The following is a 21,383-nucleotide window of genomic DNA, read 5'->3' as shown; positions in this document are numbered from 1 at the left end:
AAAAAACAAATCAAAGTAAAAGTTAGCTAAAAAGAGAAAAACTGAGACTGACATGGTGTATGAGAGTGGCGCAATTTGCATTAATATGTACATTATAAATCTAAGAAAAACAGCTGCTTGAAGGTATAATACAAAAATATGTTTGGGATCTTAGGAGTGACACACGGCACTGTCTGGATTGGCAAGCGCAGCTGCGTTTTAGAAGAGAGGACCCAGACGCTCAGAGACAGGACTGGTCCTAACAAAAGAGCCATTTATTTAGGTTGGATGACAATTAAACAAGAATACAAAACAAAAGGCAAAAGGAGACTTAGATTTTCACTAAACAAAATTAAACTGTGTATGTCTGTGAGGGTTCTTAGTCATCCAGGTCATCGTAGTCTACGGAGCTTGGCAAGAAAAGCATCTGGACGTCTTTAAGTTTCTTGAAGACAGTTCACCTCTCATCTGAGAAGCTTTGTCAGTTCTAAGATTAATTGGTGGAGAGTCCCAGATTTCTATTGGGAGAAAAAATCAGGAGAGCCTTCTCCAAACATGACATCCCAGTGTACTTCAGACCCAGCCATACACTCAGACAAAAACTGGTTAATCCCAAAGACAAAACTCCTAAACACAAACGTAACAACGTAGTATATGGTGTACAGTGCAGCAAGGAATGTTCAGACCCCCATATTGGAGAAACCAAACAGCCACTTTAAAAACACATGACACAACATAGAAGAGCCAACTTTGCAACACAACCGAGGATGCCAATGTGCACATTTTGAACAGAGGAGACAGTTGATTTGAAAGAGGAGTGAAATAAGCCATCAATGTCCACTGTGAACAACCATCTTTTAACAGAGGTGGTGGTTTACGACACCAGCTGTCTGCCATCTATAATTCAGTTTTGAGGTCCCTTCCCAGATGCCTTAACGCCCACTCAAATCTTGTGTCATTTGATCTCAGTTAGTCACATGATAGGGTGAGCAAGGTCTCACAATGGGTTCACCTGAAACCTTGGTTGATTGTGACCTACACCCGTTTTAACACTCTGCCTCATGTGATTGGGCAGAGAATCAATAGGGGGTCCATGACCCTCTTAGGGACATTCCTAATAGAGCTTAAATCTGGGACTCTCCACCAATCGCTCTTAGAACTGAAGAAGCTCCTCGGATGAGAGGTGAAACGTCTTCAGGAAACTTAAAGAAGTCCAGATGCTTTTTTAAGACGAGGTGGCCAATGTATGTTGAGCATAATGATTAACATACAATAATCATATGTTGGTGCAGTGAAGTGTGTTACTCAAAATACAAAACTCTCATATGAGAAGAATAATTTAAAAATACAAATGCTGATGCATGAATATGCAGTGAGTCCAAGCATTAAGTTAAGTGTAAATATGACTTCTTTAAAACACGTGTATGAGCTCGAACAACTGGTAAAACAAGTCTGAAAACGCTGGACACACCTAATGAATGAACCAAAATAAATAAAGCATTAGAAAAACTGGACACACAGGATAAAAACAATACAACAAACCTTGAGTGATTGTTCCACAAGTATTTCTTCTTTTATACTCAAGTCTTCCACATCATCATGTTTTTCTTTCCTTTTTTGTTGTGCAATCACCCACAACTTGCTCGGGAGAATATTTTCATAGCCATTTAATCATATCAAGAAAATGGGATGAAAGTAACTGCAGAAAGCTGAAGTAAAAAATGTTGTGAAAGAGAAAACGGAAAGGCAGTAGACTGATTACAGCTACCAACAAATTCTTTTTTCAGTGATTATTTTGTATTTGTTCCTGCCCAGCAATCTTTATAATTATAGGCCAATCTCTAACCTTCATTTCATATCAAAAATCCTTGAAAGAGTATCGTCAAACAGCTAACAGATCATCTGCAGAGGAATGGCTTATTTGAAGAGTTTCAGTCAGGTTTCAGAGATCATCACAGCACAGAAACAGCTTTAGTGAAGGTTACAAATGATCTTCTTATGGCCTCTGACAGTGGACTCATCTCTGTGCTTGTCCTGCTAGACCTCAGTGCTGCATTCGATACTGTCGACCATAATATTCTATTAGAGCGATTAGAGCACACTGTAGGTATTACGGGTACTACGCTGCACTGGTTTATATCATATCTATCTAATAGACTCCAATTTCCTCATGTAAATGGAAATGGTCCTCTTCACACACTAAGGTTAATTATGGATTCAGTATTCATTGGATTCAGGGTTCAATGCTAGGACCAATTCTGTTTACATTATACATCCTTCCCTTAGGCAGTATCATCAGAAGACTTAGCATACATTTTCACTGCTATGCAGGTGATATCCAACTTTATCTATCCATGAAGCCAGATAATACACACCAATTGGTTAAACTGCAGCAGTCTTTTAAGACATAAAGACCTGGATGACCTCTAATTTTCTGATTCTAAATTTTAATAAAACTGAGGATTTTGTAAATGGCCCTCAAAATCTTAGAAATATGGTGGCTAACCAGATTCTTACTCTGGAGGGCATTTTCTTGGCTTGCACTAACACTGTGAGGAACCCATCAAACCACATGTGCTTTGTAACATGTTTTTGTTGTAAAATTTCAATATTCCTTTGTTTTGTGGCTGGTGTGCACTTACAAGCTCTTGGCCAGAGCTAGTGAATGCCAGGTGCTGGATCAGTAAAGTGTGTGGTGCTGATATTATATGCAAAATCAAAGACTGCTACAACCATCAGAGTGTCTCGGTGTCATCCAGGTGAGTAAATCCCAAAAAGTTGATTCTGTGCATCTAGCATATATCCAAGTGACTTCTTCGCACAGTGACTGAAACAAACCCACTGATTAAACAATGGGCTGTGAGGTCAGTTTCTTGATCATTAATATGCAAATTGTCATGACTATTGATCAACAGCCACTGATTAACCACTGATTTTGTTCAAATAAAATATGAAACTCTCATATGAGAAGGATAATGTAAATATGCAAATGTTGATACATAAAAACCCAGTAAGTCCAAGCATCAAGTTAAGTGTACACATGACTTGTTTAAAACACGTGTATGAGCTCAAACAATTGGTAAAACAAGTCTGAACGTTGGACACACCTAATGGATGAACATAAATAGCAGTTAAAAACTGGAAACACAGGACGAACACAACACAACGGACCTTGAGTGATTGTTCCACAAGTGTTTCTTGTTTTATACTCAAGTCTTCCTCATCATCATGTTTTCTGTTTCCTTTTTGTTGTGAAGTCAGACACAACTTAAAGATGCTCGGGAGAATATTTTCATAGCCATTTAATCAGGTGAAGAAACTGCAGAAAGCTGAAGTAAATATTGGTTTGAAAGGCAGACTGATTACAGCTAACAACAAATAATTTTATTCATTGATTCAGCACACAACCATTAGGCTGGGCTATTTAGATGATTTTCTCTTTACTTATGTTAGTAAATTGATCAGGGAAACTACTGCATTTTTCCCTGACAACATTTTTATGACAGCTATATTTTACTGTACTTTCATAATATATCATAAAACACTGACACTCAATTCTCTGTCTAGAGGACACTGGTTTGCTAATGCTGTCGTCAAGTAGTCTATCACTAGCAAACAAACAGCAAGCCAAGCGATGAATTCATATATGAAATTTCAATGTTACAAGGAAAATATGTATAATGCTTACTGTTTATTAAAGAAATGTATCCTGAAATGCAAAGAATTCAAATTGCTGGATGGGACAGAGGCGGTTTCTCGCAAGTGAAGTAGTTTTTTTTTAAGGCGCTTTTTTTTGGAAGTTGCAAAACTATGACATCACATCAGTGTGAGTGGTTACTTGCAATGTTAAACCTTGAACAACATTAATTATGATGATGTGGGAACAACACCAACACGAGGATATCAGATCCTGCTGCCAGGCACGACTCTAACATGAGTTCTATTTTTAAAAGTGTTGACAAGAGAAAGACAATGAGCTGCCGAGTTAGTTAGGACTGTAGTATGATATAATATAATACGCTCAGGTTATTCCTGTCCAGTTATTTACAAATCACTACCTATTACCCACTCCATGTTGTTTTCATTTTTTTCATAGTATTGTGTTAATGTGCTCAACTCAACTCAAAACATGTTTTATATTTTAGATTCTTCAAATAACCAGGCTTTGCTTTGAATACAGCTTTGCACACTCTTGGCATTCTCTCGATGAGCTTCATGAGGTAGTCACCTGAAAAAGTTTTCCAACAGTCTTGAAAGAGTTCCCAGAGATGCCGAGCACTTGTTTGCCCTTTTACCATCACTCGGTTGATCTCATCCCAAACCATCTCTATTGTGTTTAGATCAGGTGACTGTGAAGGCCAGGAAACCTGGCACAGCAGACTCCTTCATGGTCAAATAGCCTTAGACAGCCTGGAGGTGTGTTTGGGGTCGTTGTCCTTGTAACCCAAAGAACCCGACACGACTCAGATGTTTATTTTATTGTCCAGTACTGTTGAAAAATAGATGACGGTCCAACTAAACGCAAACTGGAAAGAATGGCATGTCGCTGTTGGTGCTGCTTCAGTGTGCCATTTTGCAACGTCTTACAATTTTAAAAATAAACTGATTAAAGTCATATCTAGTTTTGTTTTATAAATTCTCTATTTAAGTTAGTTGTTTAGAGGAAATAAACCTTTTGCTTGGAAAATTTTCAGAAACAGGGTATTCATAATAGAACAGAAAATGGACTACAAAACGTGCTTCTTAGACACAAGGTATTTTAACCCTATTGTTTCACACAGGTCAAAATAAAGGAAAAACAATCCACATGCTTATGCAGCATTTTTCTATTAGTTGGTACTTCCTTAAGTTTCAGTACATTCGACCTCACAGGCCCACTGTAGAAAGCACTACAAATACCTGTGTAATGATATCACTGTAAAAATACAACAAAGGAAGCACTGAAACTCCTTTCCTTAGTATTTGGAAAATTGTAACAGCTCTTACAATGGCTACCACGCATATACTTCAGGGGTCACCTGTCTCATTTAGTAATGAAAAAAATGAACTATTTGAACACACCTTTTGTCTTTTTTTGTTGATTTCATTTTGTTTTGTTGATGTTGCTGATTTCTTTAATTGCTTTCTATTTTGTTTTGTGTGGGCCTGAAAAGGTATGTTTACTAGGGAAATGTTACTCTTGAAACACACATTCATTTCTAAATAAGTTTTGTTTGCATTGGAAATCATTTCAGAAAATCATGTAGGGCTGTGATCCAAAGTTGTTCCACAACCTCAGTGTCTTACGTTTTCATTTATTTGGTTAAATGCGAAATGATGGGTATTGACTATATATTTGGGTTTCAAAGTAAACATGTAAATGTTTCCACATTCAAATCCATTTTCCCTATTTGCTCCCTTTCAACATGCAAAATAACCTACAAACTGTCTGTCTGTGTGTGTGTGTGTGTGTGTGTGTGTGTCAAGTCAAGTCAAGTCAAGCTTTATTGTCACTTCAGCCATATACAGTTTGTACACAGTGAGGCGAAACAGCGTTCCTCCAGGGCCAAGGTGCTACATGCAACTTAAATTTACAACATAAATTAACAGAAAATCACTAAACTAGCTAACTAGAGACAGGACAGACTGACCTAACATAAATTACAACATAAATTAACAAAAACTAACCATCTAACTAAAACTAACTATCTAACTAGGTAGGTAGTGCAAAGGAAACCGTAAACATACTTGGTATGTAGGTAGTGCAGGAACAGTAAACATAAAAATATTGTGCAAAAAGAGCATTTACAGGTTGATGTGTAAGTCCAGTCTCAATGCTTTGAGGTAGTTGAGTTGAGCTGAGTGATAGAGTGTGTGTGTGTGTGTGTGTGTGTGTGCGTGTACTCTCTCTGGCAATTGATGAGATAACATGACACTTTTTCCAACAGAACCCAAATCACCCCAGGCCACAGACTATTTGCCCTTTATATATATTTATATATATACTGTATATGTATATATAATCGACAGCGCACAGTGCGCTTTGAGGTAGCAGCCAAAAATGGTGTAGTTTTCGTCTGTGAGCACTCGTGTGTCCACCTGTGAGCATGAGCGCACTTGTATTTAAAAGGTTCCTTCATGTAATGATCTGCTAGAGGAGGTTGTGGGGGGCCATAGCCCCGTCCTCCTGGGTATGAAGCAGCTATGGAGGAGATCCAGGCTCCAGACATCCAAAGACCCCCAGAACACAAGAGACCAAGGAAGACCAACGAAGGGGCAACCATGCCACTATCCCTGAAAGAGCTGAGGGGAGCCACAGATGAGGGGTCGCTCAGCAGCCACAGAGCAGAAGCCAGGGGGGGTTGCAGTGATGTGTCCGTGAGCTCCGCCGGCAGCCAGCTGTGCCAGAGTGACCGAGCTCCAGGCTCAAAGGCTGAGGGCCCGAGCGAGCCCCAGGCTCCAGGCCCCAACAAGCAGCCACCACACTGTAAAATATAACTTGTTGTTTCAACTTAAAAATATGAGGTAAAGGGCTGCCTTAAAATTTTAAGTTAAGTCAAGAAATAGAGTTTGTTCTTATAACACAACCAATTGTTATCTTAATGAAAAATCACATGTTGTCTAAACTTTCATCTTAGTTTAGTTGACTGAGATTTATTAGTCAGTTCAACTCCTTTAATTGTCATCTTTACTTGGGAAAACCCTTTCAGCTAAATTAAAATAATCTATTGTTTAAACTCTTGTCCTAGTTCAGTTGACTTGGGTTTTTTAGTTAATTCAAATACTTTAGTAGTTCTTTTAACTTAGGAATCTATTTTAGCTTAACTAACATGATCTGTTAGCTAAGTTGATTTAAGTTTATTAATTAACTGAGCTCCTTAAGGTAGCTGAGTGAACTTGTAAATCAGTTTCATTTTAATTATCAGAGTTGATTGACTGGATGTAAAGAAAAATGTGTATTAAACATCTTAAGTTTTGTTTTGTTTTTTTTGGCTTTCTAACATCCATTTCAGCAAAACTACCTGTTAGGTTTATCTTAGATCTCAGGTTTAAATACCTACATTCCTTTAATTTTCTGTTGTTTACAGAAAAAAAATAAAACCCCACAGATTCCATTAAAGTCTATCTGATCATTTCATACAGAAAGTTTGTTTTAAGAACATGACAAGACAATTACTCATGAGCACCCAACATTCACCATTTATTGTGCCATCTTAGTCATCTGAGAAACAGAAAAATCAGTGACGTAGCTCATCAGGCTCACAATCCATCAAAACTCAAAGGCTGCTCCCTGTGAAACAATAAATTTGAACTTGGTCTTGAGCCCAGTTTGGGTGAAGATGAAATTCTGACCAATACTCTAGGAGCAGTAGTGATTCTTGTGAAGTAACAACATAAAGTCTGCATTAATGTAATGTATCAACGGGACACTTGCTATTTTAGAAAAGTTATTCTTTACATTTACAAAATTTTTAAACTTCATTGTGCTCAGTCACACCTGTTAGCATAAAACTTGAAATATTAAAATAGTACAAAACCTTTGATAAGTGACAGTAAAGATCAGTTTATAATAACTAAGACATCAAACTCTTGTATTTGTCTTCGTTTACAATTGCAACAAATTCCACAGAACCAATATCTCTGAAAATGACTGCATGCTTCTGAAACATTTGATAATATGGATATTTCAGAAACATTAGTTTGAGTCTGCTCAATTGCAAAACAAAGGAAAAACTACTGACTTGCATGAGATAAGCATCTGCAGAGTCCAGCATTATATTGTTGTTCACATAAGTTTCTTAAACCATGAACAAATGAGTAATTGTCTAATCTGGAATGTAAAGTGTAGTCATTTAGTGACATACAAAAGTGAGAATGAGAACTTGCAAGAATAAAAAAACAAACAGTAAAATAAAAACTGTCCTTAACACTAAGGATCATACAATTACAGTTCTGCATGGCTTTCTGCAAGAGTCTGTTTCTTAGACCATGCACTAGTGAGATGCACTGCCTTCCACCAATGTTCATTAGGATGTTCTGAATGACTTCAAAGATGTCCTTAAGTTCCTTTGGATAGTCTATGTTGAGGGCAAAAAGAAGGCCCATCAGCATGGAAATGGCACTTGAGACATCCCTCAGATTAGACAGGATTACTGCCGCCTCAAGGACAACCAACACATCGATGATGTCTTCTTCTTTCACCATCGCAATGCCAACTTTCATCCTCTTAGAAAACGTGTCTTCAATACCTGTCGGCTATAAAAGGGTTCAAAGACAAAAAAAAAAAAAAAATTACACAATTACAATTACACAACATTCTTTGTGCTTAACAATTCATGTCTTTCCAAAGAAGAGCCATACTGATGCTTTGGATGATGGTGATTGGCTTTGGGTAACACTTATTAGTTGTTAAAGTTTTTTCAGAATGAGATATGCACCCCCATGTTACAAATCCATTTCTTGCTTTAAACAAAGACCATGTTCATAAATAACTGAGCATGTCTTCAATTGCAGAATTCAAACAAAATTTTCAATTTAAATGGTAAATGGCCTGTATTTGTATAGTGCTTTACTAGTCCCCTAAGGACTCCAAAGTGCTTTACACATTCAGTCATTCACACACATGGGTGGATGACTGAATCGTGACTCAAGAGTTGACAGTTCGTCTTATAATTGGAAGGTTGCCGGTTCGAGCCCTGGCTCCGACAGTTTCAGTCGTTGTGTCCTCGGGCAAGACACTTCACCTGTTGCCTACTGGTGGTGGTCAGAGGGCCCGGTGGTGCCAGTGTCCGGCAGCCTCGCCTCTGTCAGTGCGCCCCAGGGTGGCTGTGGCTACAATGTAGCTTGCCATCACCAGTGTGTGAATTTAAATCTACTTATGCTAAATATTGGCTGTGCTCTAAACCAAATCTGGCTGAGAATACATGAAATGTGCAAACTGCAGCTACACTACAGGATCAGATTATGGCTCCATAGACAATGCTTCTTTAATCAGTTTATTGATTAAAGTTTATTTTTTCCCCCTATATTAACAGCATGAAAAAAGAGCATATAGACATGGCTGAACAGGTTGCATAATTGGCACTGAATATCAACATCCACCTTTACCCAGCTGCCCAATGACTCTCGGCCAGTAACCTTTAATTGCTTACCCAGTCTACACAGTCTCTTTTCCAGGGTCCAGGACATTTCACCAAAGTATTGCCCCCCACAGCTGTAGCAGCCACTGCAGCCCCTTAAATATCCTAATATCTCTGCCATTACAATATACAATGTGAGAAATCAAACGTAAAGCTGAAGTGAACAGTACAGCAGCGAAATGTCAAAGACCCTGGTGAAGACATGAATAAACACAAGACACTAATAATATCAATGCTAGCTTGCCAGTTAGTTTCTCTGAAACCCAGACCAAATCCAGTGTCAAAGATCTTGTAATAATACATTTGGTGAGGAAAAAGTACACATGTACTTTTTAATTTAAAATCCACTGTGGTGCTGTCATTATTAAATTTACTAAAAGAAACAATGCTAACCTTCACAGTCTTGAAAGTGTGTGAGGGATCTTCCTTTAGAAAATGAGGTCCTCTGTCCTCTTCCTTTGTGTAGGGCTCTGGTCAAAGAAGTCAAAAAGAAAACAAAAACACTTTTTAAACAGTGTTTATGAAGCATGTAGACAGCTCCAAATTCACAGCTTTTTGATGCATAATTCCATCAATATATGATTATCATTGGAGATTTTGAATCAGGCTTATCAGGACATTCAAGTAGAATATGATATCCAACCTACCACCAATATACATAGATTCTGTAAAAGTTACCACACTAAATGTCCAGTTGTGAAATATGATGACAGACTTTACTTATCAGCTTTCTTTCAATGAGTTCATCAGTTGAACTGGATAACCTAAAACTTAAACAAAGGATTAGATTTCGCAGTTGAACACTTACATCATCTCCGAAGCATCTTATGAGCCTAGTTAGCCTTTCTATGCCGCTCTTGATTTTGTACAGCTCCACGAACCTCTCCATAATGGTCAAGCACAGCAAAAAGGAACCCTTTCAGGTCAACAGATGTAAGACGGGCAAATTCTGCTTCAACCTGAGCAATAGAAGAAGAGGGGTGGAGAGTACAGGCAGAATTAAAAAAAGATTCTTTGAGACCCAAATTTAAGCAAACAGTCATCTGAGGCCCATTAGAGAAAACACAAACACACAAAAGCAAACAAACAAAAAGATGCACTTTACCTGCCGTTCAGCAAACAAGGAAGTTCAGAGAACAATAAGCTCTGTCTTGAAATCTTTTAAAGTAGAATGATTGTGAAAATGACTTATGTGATGTAAAACTTTAGTAAACGTGCGATTAAAAGAACACTGAGTAAAAGGACAAGTAACAATTTCCTTATTCCTCAGATGTTTACCTTGATGAGCAATACTGTTTTAGTCCAACTGCCTCATTAAAGTTACACAACAGGCTTTTTACATTAAAGCCAGCAAGTCCATTACATACTCCCTTTTTAGATCTGAAATACTGTGCAGATTCTGTGTATATGTAGTGGACAGCAATTTACCCCAAAGAGCGCAAAGTTTGCAAGTCCACCTCATTTAAATGACAAAGTCAAATGTGATCATCTAGACCTGTGAAAATAAATTAATGACAAACTTGCAGTTATGGATGTTATTACAACCACAAGAACCTAAACAGTCTGCTCCATTGCTTTTGTTAATGAATCATTTGTTGGTAACACGTCTGAATATTTAGTTTATGCCACCTGCATGTGATCATCAATAGTGCCATATTACTTCTTAAGAAGTACCCTGACACTACAATCTTTATATCATTTGTTCTACAGAGCTATTAAATTACAATATAATCTGAGGTGTTTCCAGTATGACAAAATGCACAAATTGTAACTTACCATTTGACTCCACTGACAAAAATAAATCCCCAGCATCAAGTTTGGCTTCACAGACCTAAAATAAGTAAAATAAAAATATATGTTATAATTATATTGTTTTCGCCATTTATTCATGTTTGCTAATTTTCTGACATATAAACAATGTTAGTTTTGTTACAATACAGAGAATGCAGTTTAATTAAAAGGTAAATTATGCAAAAAAAAACAAACTTCTGCAGTATACCATGCCAAAAATCAGTGTCTCTGATGCCAATTATTTTATCACTACAGCTCGTTTAGTATGGAAACTCACACAATCTAGTCATACTGATCACAAGAGTTCAAAAATAAGTCAAAATAGTGAGCTGTTGTTAAGCATAAAGCATTTCAGGGTAACAAATAACTGCACAATATAATTAAAGCAAAAAATAAGCACACTGGAGGACTATCTGATAAAAACTAATATAATGCTGGTTTGTAGACCATATTTTGTCTCAGTCCTCAGTGCACTCTTGCAGCTTAGCATGCAGCAGTTAATAACAACTTAAGTGATTACATAGGGATAAACAGATGACAACAAGCATCCGAGTCCTGCCAAAAAGTTCTTTTTGAACCCAGTCAGTTATTGGAAATATTGCCAAAATGAACTTCCACCAAAATACAACAGCCTGTGAACTTGAAAGAAATTTACAAGTACAGAGACAATATGAAATAAGCTTTATTAATTAGCTGAGTTAGCTTGCTAATATCGCAACAGGGTGAGTGCACAACCTTAAAGCTAGCGGCACAATACTTGTGATTTGCTCAGCGCCACATTAAACCCATAAAAAAGGCCATGTGTCAGTTTATTAGGTCAAGTTTGGTCATGACACACAAGCTGGACCTTGTCGGCTAAAGTTACATTAGCTAAAGCAAACATTTCGGTAAAAGAGAAAAACACACATCATGCCATAAATTCAAAACATGTTCCAACTTTTGTAGCTCTCTTTCCTTATAGTTATAACCAATGTTACTCACCTTGAAAGCATATTCCAAAGAAGACGATTAGAAAACGTCCAAGTAAAGTGAGCATGTCGTTAACCGCCAATTCCCCATGATGCACCTCGGTAGCAGTCACGTGAGGCAGTTTTGAATCCTGCTGTGCTCAACTTACCCGCATTGTCAAGTTCACATAAGTTTCTGATTTAGCTGGACATGAGTTTTCAAGTTAGCTTTTTTTGGTGTAATTGGGACGTTTTTAACTTGTAATTCTATGTTATAACAACAACTTCAGTCATCTATCGTCAAACTGATATAGAATAATATGTTGAAATAACAAACAGCTAGAATTACATTTTACAGTGCAGGAGTGAGCCGGTGGGTATCTGGACGCCCATCCCCGGACACAAAGAACCACCAATGCACCGATATCTGAGGGCGTCTGCCACTGGCAGGGGAGTGGTGGGGGGAGATAGGCTATTTGCCCTTTTTAACCTCTGCTGATTTCTACTGGTTTCCATTAAATAATGTGTGTTTCTGCATAAGCCATTAATATATAGTAAATGGTAAATGGCCTGTATTTATATAGCGCTTTAATAGTCCCTAAGGACCCCAAAGCGCTTTACATATCCAGTCATCTACCCATTCACACACACATTCACACACTGGTGATGGCAAGCTACGTTGTAGCCACAGCCACCCTGGGGTGCACTGACAGAGGCGAGGCTGCCGGACACTGGCGCCACCGGGCCCTCTGACCACCACCAGTAGGCAACGGGTGAAGTGTCTTGGCCAAGGACACAACGACCGAGACTGTCCAAGCCGGGGATCGAACCGGCAACCTTCCGATTACAAGGCGAACTCCCAACTCTTGAGCCACGATCGCCCAAAGAAACAAAGAAATATAAAGGGACACTTTGAAAACACCTCAGATATCAATGGGGAAAAACAATGTATGTGCCAGATGTGCATGTACACAGTTTTTTCTCCAACAGTGGCAATTTTCTGGGCAGAAAAATCTAAATTGAAAACAAAGATCTCCTTTGCAGGATTTGTTGCCAAATGTGTCAATCATAATACACATAATACATAATACAATACACATTTTCCATGTGTATTTTGCATGATGAAAAATGTGATGAAAAGCAAAAAAGTTCAAAGAAAAAAAAGAGAAACTATAATTTCTGCCAGGAGTTGTATAGTTTCCTGTATGTCTAAGCCAATTGAAGTGGAGATCTTTGACCATAAATGTGATTTGCATGTTTTAATACACAGTAATTCAAAGTGGGATCAGTTTCCTTCTGTGTCAAGAGGGAAGGTCAGTGACACTGAGGTAGATAATCAAATATTGAATTTGCTGTACAAATGGGTATCGAAGTTATCACCTCAATGATCAACTGTTGCTTCCTCCATTGAAACAAATGTAATATTGTTTTCTGCTGTGATCCATCAGATAGCTCTATTACTAACAGGCCCAACTTAGTTCCCATGGCTTGGGTTGGATTGGTTTTCTAAAGAGAGAATTTAACACACTCATGGGCAACAACGGTGAGACCCAGAGGGTCCTAACTGGAAGGAATGCCTTGCTGCAATTTACCTAACAAAAAATTAAAAGCAGGTTTTCAAAGCAGATTTGTCCAAATTTCCAGCCAGTGATAAGTTAGTGAGAAATAAAAGCTTTAGTACACACTTCAGTAAACACTGCTGATTAGGCAGAGGATCAATAGGGGGTCCATGACCCTCTTAGGGACATTCCTAATAGAGCTTAAATCTGGGACTCTCCATCAAGCACTCATAGAACTGAAGAAGCTCCTCGGATGAGAGGTGAAACGTCTTCAGGAAACTTAAAGAAGTCCAGACGTTTTTTTAAGACGATGTATGTTGAGCATAATGATTAACATACAATGATCATATGTTGGTGCAGTGAAGTGTGTTTCTCAAATAAAATACAAAACTCTCATATGAGAAGAATAATTTAAAAATACAAATGCTGATGCATGAATATGCAGTGAGTCCAAGCATCAAGTTACGTGTACATATGACTTGTTTAAAACACGTGTATGAGCTCAAACAATTGGTAAAACAAGTCTGAACGTTGGACACACCTAATGCATGAACATAAATAAATAAAGCAGTAGAAAAACTGGAAACACAGGACGAACACAACACAACGGACCTTGAGTGATTGTTCCACAAGTATTTCTTGTTTTATAGTTGAGTCTTCCTCATCATCATGTTTTCTCTTTCCTTTTTTGTTGTGCAATCACCCACAACTTAAAGATGCTCGGGAGAATATTTCCATAGCCATTTAATCATATCAAGAAAATGGGATGAAAGTAATTTCAGAAAGCTGAAGTAAAAAATGTTGTGAAAGAGAAAACGGAAAGGCAGTAGACTGATTACAGCTACCAACAAATTATTTTTTCAGTGATTATTTTGTACTGTTCCTGCCCAGTGATCTTAGCTATTTATAGGCTAATTATATCATTCTCAACATGGCATTTAATCTGTTATTAGACTCAACTGGCTTCTCAAACCTTCCTTTCATATCAAAAATCCTTGAAAGAGTAGTTGTGTCACGGTTCTTTTTGAGTTTATTATGTTATAGTTTAATTCTGCTTCATGGTTTGTTTTCTTATTCTCTTGTAGTGATGATGATGATGATTATTATTATTATTAGTTTCTTGTTTCTGTTTATCCGTGCTTAAGGATTTGTGGTTTCATGTTTTGTTTGAGTTCCATGTGTTATTTTCTGTCTCTCAGTGTCGAGTCTGAGTTCTTGTTTAGTAATTCTTGTTTCCTGTTTTATTGTGAAAGTCTTTGTCTTATGTTAGTGTGTGCAGCTTTGTTCCCCCTGTCTCGTTAGCCCTGATCTCTCCCAGCTGTGTCTCCCTCCTGTTGGCCATTCCCTCATTACTACCCTGTGTATTTAAGCCCTGTGTTTTCCCATGCTCGGTGTCGTGTCGTACCCTCAGATCCTGCCTGTGTGTTCCAGTTAGTGTTTTCATGTTTGGTTTCTGTTTTGTTGGTGCCAGCAATAAAGCTGTGGTTTTCAGTTACATTTCCGTCTCAGAGTCCTGCACTTGGATCCACATCTCCACCTGCCCACACACAGAGCCCTGATAAGTTGTCAAACAGCTAACAGATCATCTGCAGAGGAATTTGGTCATATAACCGGAAAGTCCTGTTCACACACTAAGGTTAATTATGGATTCAGTATTCATTGGATACAGGGTTCAATGTTAGGACCATTTCTGTTTACATTAAACATCCTTCCCTTAGGCAGTAACATCAGAAGACATAGTAATAATAATAAGAAACTTTATTTATAAAGCACAATTAAAACCAAGGGTATGCCAAGGTACTTCACAAGTAGCACAGAGAATGAAAGGAAGATAATAGAAATAGGACCAAAGCAAGTACTAGGTATGCAAGCAGAAAGCTGTCACTGATACATAGAAAGGCAGCAGATACAGAACAAACAAGGAATTAAATGAGCATAAAAGTGCAAAATATAAAATCATAAAAGAAATGTTAACTAGAGGTAAAGGCAAGATTGAACAAATGGGGTTTTAGTCATGATTTAAACAGTGCAATAGAATCAAAGGCGCGGATATCAAGTGGAAGGTTACTCCACAGTACCGGGGCAGCCAGAGCAAATGCACGGTCACCCCAAGACTTCAGCTGAGATCTAGGTTGCGTCAGAAGTAGTTGAGTGGCAGATCTAAGTGTTCTAGCAGGAGTATGTGGCTTGAGAAGTTCACTAAGATAACTCGGCGCTAATTTATTAATATTTTTAAATGTAAGGAGCAATATTTTAAATAGAATATGGTACTTTATGGGCAGCCAGTGCAAGCTAGCTAGAACAGGAGTAATAGAGCAAATTTTCCTGGTACCAGTCAAGAGGTGGACTGCCACATTTTGGACTGTTTGCAGTCTAAGAAGAAGAGAAGAGGGAAGACCTTAGTAGAAGGAATTACAATAATCCAACCTAAAGGTCACAAAAGCGTGAATAAGCTTCTCCGGGTCCTCATGCGGAACATAATGCCTAGCCTTAGAGATAAGGCGCAGTTGGTGGAAGCTAGATTGCACTACAGCAGACACTTGCTTATTGAGTTTGAGCGAGCTATCCAGCAGTACACCCAACTTACTGACATAGTCACAGGAAGAGCTAGCAAAAGGACCCAGGGCAGCACAAAGTTGGACACGAGGGATTTTACTGTTGAACACCACAATCTCAGTCTTCTTATCGTTTAAAACGAGGGAATTACTCAAGAACCATTCTTTGACCTCCCGCATGCATTCCTGAAAGTAGTGCAGGGACACAGCAAGGTCATCAGTAAGTTCAAAATAGATCTGTATGTCATCAGCGTAAACATTTCTTGTTTTATAGTCAAGTCTTCCTGATCATCATGTTTTCTGTTTCCTTTTTTGTTGTGAAATCAGACACAACTTCAAGATGCTCAGGAGAATATTTTCATAGCCATTTAATCAGGTGAAGAAACTGCAGAAAGCTGAAGTAAAAAATGTGGTGAAAGAGAAAATGGAAAGGCAGTAGACTGATTATAGCTACCAACAAATTATTTTTTCAGTGATTATTTTGTACTGTTGCTGCCCAGCGATCTTAGCTAATTATAGGCTAATTATATCATTCTCAACACGGCATTTAATCTGTTATTAGACTCAACTGGCTTCTCCAACCTTCCTTTCATATCAAAAATCCTTGAAAGAGTAGTTGTCAAACAGCTAACAGATCATCTGCAGAGGAATGCGTATTTGAAGAGTTTCAGTCAGGTTTCAGAGCTCATCACAGCACAGAAACAGCTTTACTGAAGGTTACAAATGATCTTCTTATGGCCTCTGACAGTGGACTCATCTCTGTGCTTGGCCTGCTAGACCTCAGTGCAGCGTTCGATACTGTGGACCATAATATTCTATTAGAGCAATTAGAGCATGCTGTAGGTATTACGGGTACTACGCTGCACTGGTTTATATCATATCTATCTAATAGACTCCAGTTTCCTCATGTAAATGGAAATGGTCCTCTTCACACACTAAGGTTAATTATGGATTCAGTATTCATTGGATACAGGGTTCAATGCTAGGACCAATTCTGTTTACATTATACATGCTTCCCTTAGGCAGTATCATCAGAAGACATAGCATACATTTTCACTGCTATGCAGGTGATATCCAACTTTATGAGAATCTATGAACGCATAACTCCAATTTTAGCCAAATTACATTGGCTCCCTGTTAAATATCGCATAGATTTTAAAATTCTTTTGTTTACTTTTAAAATTCTGAATAATTTAGCGCCCAGCTATCTTTCTGATCTACTCCACTTATACAATCCCAACAGAGCACTTAGATCGTCCAATCACAGGCTCCTAGCACAACCTAGGTCTCGAATGAAGTCGAGAGGTGACCGGGCCTTTGCAACTGTGGCACCTAGACTGTGGAATAACCTCCCTGTTCATATTCGTACTGCCGAGTCTATCCAGTCTTTTAAATCACGTCTTAAGACTTATCTTTTTACTTTGGCTTTTGATTCTAACTAGTTGGCTGTTCTAGTTTGTTGTGTTGTTACCTATCGTTTGTTGTCCTGTTTTATTGTTTGTTTTTAATTGTCTCATGCTTTTACTGACTGTGAAGCACTATGGTCAACACTGTTGTTTTAATATGTGCTATATAAATAAATTTTGATTTTGATTTGATTTGATTTATCTATCCATGAAGCCAGATAATACACACCAAGTGGTTAAACTGCGGCAGTGTTTAAAGGCATAAAGAGCTGGATGACCTCTAATTTTCTGATTGTAAATTTTAATAAAACTGAGGATTTTGTAAATGGCCCCCAAAATCTTAGAAATATGGTGGCTGGATGGCATTTTCTTGGCTTGCAGTCACATTGTGAGGAACCTATCAGACCACTGGATGCATGAACAAAAAAAGCAGTTAAAAAAATGGAAAGACAGGTCGAACACAACACAACGGACCTTGAGTGACTGTTCCACAAGTATTTCTTGTTTTATACTCAAGTCTTCCTGATCATCATGTTTTCTGTTTCCTTTTTTGTTGTGCAATCAGACACAACTTAAAGATGCTCGGGAGAATATTTTCATAGCCATTTAATCAGGTGAAGAAACTGCAGAAAGCTGAAATAAATATTGGTTTGAAAGAGTAAAAGGAGAGGCAGACTGATTACAGCTAGCAACAAATAATTTTTTAGTGATTAATGCATGAACCAAAAAAAAAAAATCATGTAGAAAAACTGGACACACATTATTAATACAACACTTAAATATTTAGTCACTGAAGACACCAAGTGAAGTGTTTCAGGTGTAATTTTGTCCCATTCTTCCTGCAAACAAGTCTTAAGGTGGGCAACAGTACGGGGTCTTCGTTGTGGCATTTTGCACTTCAAAATACGCCACACATTCTCTATTCGAGACGGGTTTGGACAAACTTTTACATGATGGCTCAGGACAAGTTTAACTCTTTTTAAATTACTGTTAATCTCCACAAACTCTGTAACATTTCATTTTAGGATGTCACTTTGGACTATGGGATGGAAGACAATGACCCCATCAGTAAAGCATTTTTCTATCGCAAGGACAAGCCTGACAAAGCAATCCCAATATCCAAATCAAAGGTGAGAACTATACCCTTAATTTCTATGAGCTCTGTTCTTTTTTATGCATCTCCATAAGACAACATTGGCTGTGTAATATGTCATTTTTATGCTGCTGTCCTTGATGTCAGGTGTCCAAGCTTCTCTCAGAGCACTTTTCTGACGAGATACTTAGGGTTTACTGGAAGAACCATGAAGGACTGCAAGGAAAAGAGAGAAAAAATAAAGAAAAAGAGGTCAAAAAATTCTTTAAAACCCAATGCGAGGACTATGGCTTTGAGGTACTACTTACTTAATTCTATTTAATTGCATTGATTGGTATTACTACATAAGCGGAAGCGAATGGATGGATGGATGATATTACTACAAAATAAGCCTAATGATCAGTGTAAGCAGGAAAGCTGCAGTTAAAACTGTCTATCTTGTCAGATTCCTGAGTTCAGATTACTCTTCATAACTCTGATGTCTTGTTATTAATAATAACCTTTATTTACAGATACAGAATGCAGAAGAGGATGGTGACAATGACAGTCAAACTCCAGTACCAGTCAATCTGAACATGTGAAAGATTCAGATATCAAGTTTTTGTGTGACTGTAAGGATTTTAATATAGGAGAATTGAATCAGAAAATTTATGCAGTTTGGGTATTTTCCATTTTTCAGTTTAAATGTTAGCTATCTGATTTAGTCTAGATATGAAATGTTATCAAAATATTACATACTGAATGACTTTTAATCAGTTTTTTTGGATTGATAATAAGTGATACTAACTACTTCCTTCAACATGTATCAATATAAAATAAACTCTTGATAATCTAATATTAATTATTTAGTGTAATGTTCCAACTACTAAATAGAGTGCCTAGTTTCGATACATGCAATTTTGGGTACTCTTGTGACTTACTCATTGTGTGGAAATTCATTATTTTTCATGTCATTGCTAAATGAAAATCTACAGAAGTTAAAATCTTTCAGCTGTTTTCCTGTTCCAATTTGTTTACTGCTGATTTCTGGTAAATTCAAAATAAAGCTCTTTTTCTCTCATGTTTTGTGTCACCGTGAAGTTCTTACAACATAACATTTGGCACAGTGTCCCTCCCTCCGGTTCTGCCTGAAAAAGGTAACCAGAATGCGCCATGCGCAATGGCACTGTGTAAAACTAACTTGAAACTTTAACCACTTAAGAATAAATTATAAAAACTTACATTTTAAGCTCATTCATCTTCTCTAATAAAATGAACCTGACACCATCTGTAAAGATTCCATACTAACACAAAGCCAACCAAGAAACTGGAGGAATGATAAAGCCAAGTAGAGCTTAAAGCTTAAGTGGGATGTGTGAGTAGTAAGGAAAGTGTCTTGAGAGCATCTGAAGAATCTTTTGCACTACTTGCCGGGTTGGTAGGTTCCACCTAAAGAGCTGATTGAGAAGGTGGCAAGTAGGTGGTTGCCAAGAGCCATCATATGCTTTTAGATCATCAAGTCTCCAAAAATGAAAGGGTTTCTAAAGTTTTGAAGCATTTCTAATGTTTTATCTGGAGTGTCTCCCTGGACAAGTTCAATTTAAGAGCAGTTTACAAAAAACTGATTTGTTGTTTATAAACGTATGTTTTTTTTATTCCTTCCCTGTGTAGATCTGGAGGGCTATTCGAAGCTAACAAATCTATGCTTATTTAGAGTAATATAACTATGAAGACTTTGTTTCTGAAACTTTACTACACACAGATATTGTAGAAATGATGTCCTGATCAGTATGGAGGGTCTTGAGTGCTAAAATGAATGAATTAAATACATAAAGAATTAATTATATGTATAATTGATTAATTAAAATTTGAAATACATTAATTAATTAAATTGTCAAGATCTTCGGGCCTAGATTGAATGTTAGGTTAGAAGATGTGTCGGGTCACATATTTTGAAGCCAATATGTTAACCTTATCCTGCCAACGATGTTGAGGTCCAGCTTTTGAGATCCAATTAAAATCAAATCACTCAAAAAGATCCTCTGGAAAAGAGTAGAATTTTTAAAACAGAGTTTATTAAACAGTGTCATATGAACAGAAAAACAGCTCATTATAGCAAAACAACACATAGCAAAGCAAGCAGAGCAAACCCCCGGGTGTAGAGCCTTTAAGCACAATCATCAGATACACACAAAGTAACAGACAGGGGGAAAAAGCTGGTCGGGGCATATCTGACCTTCCTTTTATAGGAGGCCACAACCCCTCCTCCAGCTGCTGAGTAACTTTCCATTCCTTGCTTTTTACTTGGACCGTGTTAATTTTAAACTAATAAGTATTTTCTCAACTCTACAAATGTCAATATTACCCCAATTACCAATGTAAGATGTTTGTCAATACTTTTCCCCAATCAGTTGTCAATCCTACTTGCACTTGTTCCTTCTCGGACACTTGTGTTACATAACTTTCTGGCACTACTCCATAACTTTCTGAGTGCTATTCCCAGACCTTGTTATCCATCATTTTTAATTGGGTCCCTTTGACAGTTTTATGACCACAGTGGGTCCAAAAGTCCACAAAACTACAGACATCAATCCAGCTGCAGAGCAAAATCAATTAATCCTCCTGACAACTTTGTCAGGTTTGCTGCCAGAGGTAGGCTACTATATTTGTTAAGGAAGTGTTTTTCACAACTTTGGGCAGCGAAAACATGCAGCACAGGAGCGAGCTCTGAGTACAAGATCATAGAGGCTGGGGTTTATCACACAGGCAAGATCCCAGGAACAGGCAGTGTAAAGATGCCCCTGAGACAATCCATCATATAACGGCAGGATGCAAGATGCTAGCAGGCAGGGCATTCCAGGATCCCAGGAACAACATCCAAGATCTCTGTCCAGAATAGCACAGTCCTAGGAACAGCAGGACCTGTGCAGGACCCCTCAAGTCCCAGGATAGACA

General features: G+C 37.8%; 1 protein-coding gene across 1 annotated transcript; it reads left to right on the top strand.

Annotated features, from left to right (window-relative positions):
• Window positions 1-18,387: 18,387 nt before the first annotated feature.
• On the top strand, window positions 18,388-19,507 carry LOC102076631 (deoxynucleoside triphosphate triphosphohydrolase SAMHD1). Its single transcript, XM_005448829.4, has 3 exons — window positions 18,388-18,486; window positions 18,597-18,746; window positions 18,962-19,507. Exons 1-3 carry the CDS (start codon window positions 18,403-18,405, stop codon window positions 19,028-19,030), a joined length of 303 nt encoding a protein of 100 aa, XP_005448886.1. The 5' UTR covers window positions 18,388-18,402; the 3' UTR covers window positions 19,031-19,507.
• Window positions 19,508-21,383: the final 1,876 nt, after the last annotated feature.

This window comes from Oreochromis niloticus, linkage group LG20 (genome assembly GCF_001858045.2).
Source record: "Oreochromis niloticus isolate F11D_XX linkage group LG20, O_niloticus_UMD_NMBU, whole genome shotgun sequence".
In the NCBI taxonomy this organism is placed as follows: domain Eukaryota; kingdom Metazoa; phylum Chordata; class Actinopteri; order Cichliformes; family Cichlidae; genus Oreochromis; species Oreochromis niloticus.
The sequence above is the reverse complement of the archived record's forward strand: the minus strand, read 5'-3'. Positions and strand labels throughout refer to the sequence as shown.